The 6,746-nt window shown below is 41.3% G+C and overlaps 1 protein-coding gene across 1 annotated transcript in view; it reads right to left on the bottom strand.

Moving 5' to 3' along the window:
- Positions 1–4,275: 4,275 nt before the first annotated feature.
- Positions 4,276–6,746, bottom strand: part of pros1 (protein S) — a 32,939-nt gene continuing 30,468 nt past the window's right edge. Inside the window, exon 14 of the mRNA XM_017458120.3 lies at positions 4,276–5,350. Within this exon, the coding sequence (XP_017313609.1) occupies positions 5,184–5,350 (167 nt within the window). The 3' untranslated portion in view covers positions 4,276–5,183. The remainder of the gene's footprint in view (positions 5,351–6,746) is intronic.

The following is a 6,746-nucleotide window of genomic DNA, read 5'->3' as shown; positions in this document are numbered from 1 at the left end:
GTCTTTGGACTGGGGGAGGAAACTGGAGTACCCGGAGGAAACCCCCGCAGCACGGGGAGAACATGCAAACTCCACACACACAGGGCAGCGGCAGGAATCAAACCCCCAACCCACTAAGCCCCACTAATCCACCATGCACCCCATATATATATATATATATATATATATATATATATATATATATATATATATATATATATATACATATATATATATAACACCCATTAGCCTTTTATCAAGTAAGTGTACAGTGTACAGTCAATTAGTGTGTACACCAGTTGTCAGCTACCTCCTCGTTCATGAGCTCAATTCTGAGGAGATATTATTTCAGATCATTCTTAGCAGAGTAGTGACACCGGCATGGAAGAAGTGTGTGTGCTGGAACATGTGTCTCAGGAACTGTTAAAATATCTGTCCCAGTTTCCATTCCTAGAGTCTAATCTGTAACATCAGTGCTGGCAACTGGCATTGCCTTTGACCCCCAAGTTACATGAGAGACCTGGTCACCAGACACCCACCTGTGAGACACTACTTTGAGGCCTGGCTTCAGGGTTGAGTCCCGGTAACCCTAATCCGGCCAGAATAGCCTGTTTTTGTATTGTTCATGGAGGTAGTTAGGATTGTACTTTGTTTGACCTCTCCTTTCAGATCTGTTCACCAAGCATTAAACTCATGACATGGTAGATCTGAGGTTCCCCAACGTGCACAAGTCCCTCCACTACAACAAGGTGAAAGAATAGTTCCCCACCCAAACAACATCTGTATAAATGTTGGTCCCTGTTTCCATTGATCCCTGTTTCCAAGAGTCTAGTCCGTCACATTCCTGCAGGCAGGAGGTCAGTCCAAAAAATGGCTCCATGTTGCCATTTCAGGCTCAGATATAGCCTATGAATGGGCTGGTCACAGATACTCACCTGAGGACACCATTTCAAGGCCTGGCATCAGGGTTGAGTCCTGGTAACCTTAATTTGGCCAGGACTGTTAGTCTTTTTTTGTATCGTTCATGGGGTAGTTAGGATCGCTCTATGTTTGGCGTCTTCCTTCGGATCTGTTCACCAAGCATTAAACTGACGGTGACATGGTCCACTACATCAAGGGGAGAGAATGGTCCCCCACCCAAACAACATCTGTATAGTTGTAGTCTTATGGTGGTCACTTTCTATAGAGGGGGGCTGATAAAATGACCTATAAGCACAGCTACAAGGGTGATGCTGAATGTATGCCACTCTTTTGACATGCTATTTGGTATGGTAGTATGTAGCAGTGATGAGCAATGTATTGTTTTTGAGAAAACACCTACAGTAAATATTAACGTGTATTAAGTAGGATGTCTTTTTTGTACATATGGCTACACTTGGACTTAAATTAGACTTAGTTTAATTAAAGAGTCTCCCCATTGCCGTTCCTCCATCACCACCCCATGACTCCATTCCAGGAACCAAACGTGAGTAGCAGCTTAGGGAAATCGGTTCGATTTGACTGTGAGGGTAACCCAATTTAAACTCGAGACTTGACTTTGACTGGACAACACACTGGTTTGACATATAAGACTCCACAAAAACATTATTAATTCCCCTATGTACCCTATGTGGTGCAATTGTAAAGGCAATAGAGGATATTCTGTGTTGCAGCATCTGTTCACTAGACCTATATTAAATACTTTATGAATTGTTTTTGTAATGTAGGTTATTTAAAACCCAGGAATAAACTGTTCTAACACAACTAACCACAGCAAAAAAAGAAACGTCCTCTCACTTTCAACTGCTTTTATTTCAGCAAATGTCTTAACGTGTACATATTTGCATTAACATAAAAAGATTCAACAACTGAGACATAAACCGAACAGTTTCACAGACGTTTGATGAACAGAAATGGAGTAATGAGTCCCTGAACAAAGGGGAGGGGGGTTCAATATTAAAAGTAACAGTCAGTATGTGGTGTCCTCCAGCTGCTTTAAGTACTACAGTACATCTCATCCTCATGGACAGCAGCAGATTTGTCAGTTCTTGCTGTGAGACGTTCCTCCACTCTTCCACCAAGACATCTGCAAGTTCTCCATCGCGTCTGAGGGGACACACGGTCACATGTAATTTTCCACTGCGAGGACGATCAGCTGTCCTTCCTGTCTCCCTGTAGCGCTGTCTTAGGCGTCTTACATTACAGACATTGCAGATTATTGCTCTGGACACATCTGCAGTCCTCATGCCTCCCTGCAGCAGGTCTACAGCATGTTCACGCAGGTGAGCAGGAACCCTAGGCATCTTTCTTCTGGTGTTTTTCAGAGTCAGTAGAAAGGTCTCTTTAGTGTCCTAACTTGTAACTGTGACCTTAATCACCTTCCACCTGTAAACTGTTCGTGTCTTAAGGACTGTTCCACAGGTGCATGTGTAATAATTATTTATGGTTCATTGAACAAGCATGAAAAACATAGTTTAAACCCTTTTCAATAAAGATCTGTATAGCTTAGTCTGATTTCCAGGCCATTCTACAGAAAATGTGCTCCTCTCAAGCGCTATACAATAAGCCAGAGCCCAATAAGCCCTTTTCCCCAGTCCTGATCTTTCTTTGACACTGCGAATCACCAGATAAGTATCTCCAATCTTGCTGGCTTGTGCATCAAGAGCTGTGTTCTGGTCTGGTTTTTATATCTATAGGATAGATCCTAATGTGAAGCCTAGAGAGATCATCACCTCAGCATTACTACAGGAGTTCCCCAGGAGGCAGTTCTCGGTCCACTCTTTTTCTGCTTATCCACAAAATCACAGTGATCAGCTCTCGAAGCTTCTCTTACCACTGCATAAAAAGCTGTGAAACATGTCTTTACTTCTCTTTTCCTCCACCAACATCTTAAGTCTCATAGAAGATACTGGACATTTGTTATCTCTGCCTGGGTGGAGTCGCATCATCTAAAACTACATAGCAAAGTTGATAAACCTACTAGGTAAGAACCAGCAGATTCTACAGATATCTTTTTCGCATCACAAGCTTGGTCCTGACTACAGAAACTGCTGGAAGAGCATTCGAGAATGCATGTTCGTCATACAAGTGACACCATGATTTACTAACTAAACATTAGTTAATTCATTATTTATTATCTAAATGTAAACGGTTCTTATATTATAGATAGAAAGCTTCGTTTATTCGACGCGGTTCACCTTCATTACCACGCTGCTGTTTAAAATAAATACAGCAAAACCGAGGTACTGTAAATGAATTCACATCGTGTCCATGTTAAATAAAAACAATTCTAACACATGAGCCTAAATAAAGTGACCACATTTGAAAAACTGCCGGAATCCTTCATTTTGTTTCCTCATCCATCTGTCACCTGCCTTCTTGCATCCCATTTTCTGTTTTTTTTTTTTCTTCTCCCCGGAAATGCTGTTGCTGTTCGATCTTATCCCTGCAGCTGTTTCCAGAATATCTGTTTCCCCCCTCATTTCCCCACTGCTTCTTTTGGATCTAGGTCAGATTACATGTGCACATGCTAAGAAACCCAGTGATGCTGTCTGGCCTAACGGTAATAACGGCCTATGACAAAGAAGTAATTGCACACGATCATATTATAGGTTTATATTAATGCACATTTTAAGGATTTATTCTGCAGCCATGTCTACACGTTTTAATAGGTTTCAGTAATAACAGCTTACACTGGGTCTTGAATGCCGGACGTCTAAGTAAACAGATTTAAGAAGGTATGTAATTGTTGAAATGTTGACGTTTTCTGTTTGATGCTTATTTAACATTTCTGGAATTTTCAGACAGAGGCTTTGTGGTTTCTCTGTAACATTGCATTTTTGTCTTAAGGGTGCCCGGAAGCTTAGTGGTTAGCACGTTTGCCTCACACCTCCAGGGTTGGAGGTTCGATTCCCTCCACGGCTGTGTGTGCAGAGTTTGCGTGTTCTCCCTGTGCTGCGGGGGTTTCCTCCCCAAGTCCAAAGACATGCATGTCCAAAGTGTCGTGTATGAATGTGAGTGTGTATGTGATTGTGTGCCCTGCGATGGATTGGCACCCTGTCCAGGGTGTACCCCACCTTGTGCCCCATGCTCCCTGGGATAGGCCCCAGGTTTCCCACGACCCTGTAGGATAAGCAGTATAGAAAATGAATGGATGGATTTTTGTCTTAAAAACGGCCAAGAGAGAGAAATAGGAGAGGCTGGTGAGGGAACAATTGTTTATAGCTGCTATAAAGTAAGTGATAAAAGGAACAAACTTGTTAGCGTTGTTACCACCTCGTTAGCATTAAATCTTACTATAAATAGATAAGAAAAGTATAACATGTTGAGCTTTAATGAACAAACAAGTAGAATTCAACACCAATGGTGTCAACTGGGATGCATCCACCACCAAGTCTAGACATTTGACCTTGCTGTGATCTTGACCCAATTCCAAAAACTGTCCAATTGTTTGCTTTGGTAAATTTCTGTACTATAGGAGGAATAAAACACTTCAGAATGGGCTCATATTGGAAATATTCAACTTTGGGGTGGTAACAGTAACTCCCGATTGTTGTCGGGCTGCATCACACCAACCCTTTGTTGATTGTTTTCCTATAACAGCATGCCCCATTGTGTTTTATTCCTTAAATCTACCATGACAAAAGTAGTCATTCTGTGGTGCAGGATGGTGTACAGATGTTTCCTCATTACCCAGAGTGCAAATAAAAGACATTCAACTTTTTTTTTTTTTTTTTTACTAATTAATAGTTGATCTACTGCCATTTTTTAAATTACATTTAAACAACCTCTCTATTTTAAATCCTAAAAATCGTAAAAGCTTTAAAAAAAAAATTTAAAAAAATGAACCGGGAAAACATATTAGTCCTATGACAAGTACATCTTCAAGTGTGAAATAAAAAACAACACGAGCCTAGTAGCTCATTCTCATAAATCTTACTGAATGCAATTTGAGTACATGTTTTAAAACCAATCAAAGCTCTCCTCCATAAACTACGTGTTTACAATAAAGTAAATAAAAAAAAGGACACAAATATAATGCCTTCTGTAGTTTCAGTAAAACAGTGTTTGTAACAGGATACTCAATGGTTCATGTGCTTTAGTGGAGGTATAGGAAAATCCCTAACTAATACCACAAGCCTGTGTCTCACCCTGTCAATCTTTCTCTCTCTCTCTCAGTACATTCTCTAACGTATTTACACATCATCACAGACTTCACATCCTGATTAGTGGTATGAGGTGCTCTCTGGAGGGGACACTGGGGGACACGAGTGAGAGTTGATGCTGTTGTGCTTGCTAACGGCTTCATCAAAGTCGAGCAGCTGCTTATTCACACGGATCTCCATGCAGCCGTGGTAGTAGGCTGAGACCGGCATGGAGGACAGGGGGAGATCTAAAGAGAGAGAGAGAGAGAGAGAGAGAAAAAAAGAGCGAGAGATTATTCCACGATATCGTCCATTTTAATACTGGAAACTGATAAAGGCCAGATGATTCAGATCCTCACGTAACACTTCATACATTATTCAAACCTACACTTATTAATGTGGTGTCTGCATGGCTTATAGGATTCTAACTAGAAACCTAGTCAACTGGATACTGCTAGTGGAAGACATTAAAAGAATAATCCTGCATTTATCAACCTAATGTGTGGTGAATAATTTCAACGTTTGCCTGGTCTGAGAACAGAAAAACTATTTACCTGAAACACACTTAACTTGTAAGCTGTCAACTTCTGACAATGTATAAAATATGTAGCTATGCAACCAGAATTGAACCCTACAGTGTTTTCACTTCAAGACTGAATATACAGAATATACACTATATTACTCAAAGTATGTGGACACCTAACCATCACACTAATATGTGCTTTTTGAATATCTCATCTCAGATTTAGTCCCCCTTGTGCTGTTATAAGAACCTCGTCTTCTGGGAAGGCTTTCCACTAGATTTTGGAGTGCGGCTGTGGGGATGATTTGTGCTCAATCAGCCACAAGAGCATTAGTGAGGTCAGGCACTAATGTTGGGTGAGGAGGCCTGGGGCGTTGCAGTTCGTCCCAAAGGTGTTCAGTGGGGTTGAGGTCAAGGCTCTATATGCAGGAAAATCGAGTTCTTCAACTCCAACCTTGGCAAATCATGTCTTCGTGGAGCTCACTTTGCGTCATCCTGACCCCTTCTGCTCTCCAGACCTGCCTGATCCATCCTGTTGCCCTACTTCTGGTTGGAGTTATCATCAGTTAGAAGTCACATGCTGCTGAGGATGACCCCACATGGTGCAGCCTAAAGACCACCGAGATTACTGATGAGGGTATCACTTAAAACCCATAAGATCGCTTTGGACCTCAACTCATATGAACAGTTATGCTATGATAGCCAGGACTACAGTTGCTAATATAGCTTTAGCACTGCAATTACCACAAACCGTTTTGCTCTAAAGTCTCCATCAGTGAACAGTGGAGAAGTTCAACAAAACAAACTTCATGTAAAAACTGTAATGAATTTCCTGGTCACACATCTACACTATTTAAGCATGTAGTATTTGCACATTTATAGAAGGGAGTCGCACCCAGATGAGGACGGGTTCCCTTTTGAGTCTGGTTCCTCTCAAGGTTTCTTCCTTTCATCATCTCAGGGAGATTTTCCTCACCACTGTTGCCTCTGGCTGCTCATTAAGGATAAATTCATACATTCAAAATCTATATCCTGAAGTTATACATTTCTGTAAAGCTGCGTTGGGGCAATGTCCATTGTTCAAAGCGCTATACAAATAAAAATTGAACTGAGCTTTGTGC

The sequence above is a fragment of the Ictalurus punctatus genome, chromosome 26 (genome assembly GCF_001660625.3).
Source record: "Ictalurus punctatus breed USDA103 chromosome 26, Coco_2.0, whole genome shotgun sequence".
NCBI classification, from domain to species: domain Eukaryota; kingdom Metazoa; phylum Chordata; class Actinopteri; order Siluriformes; family Ictaluridae; genus Ictalurus; species Ictalurus punctatus.
This window is presented reverse-complemented; position numbering and strand designations above follow the sequence as displayed.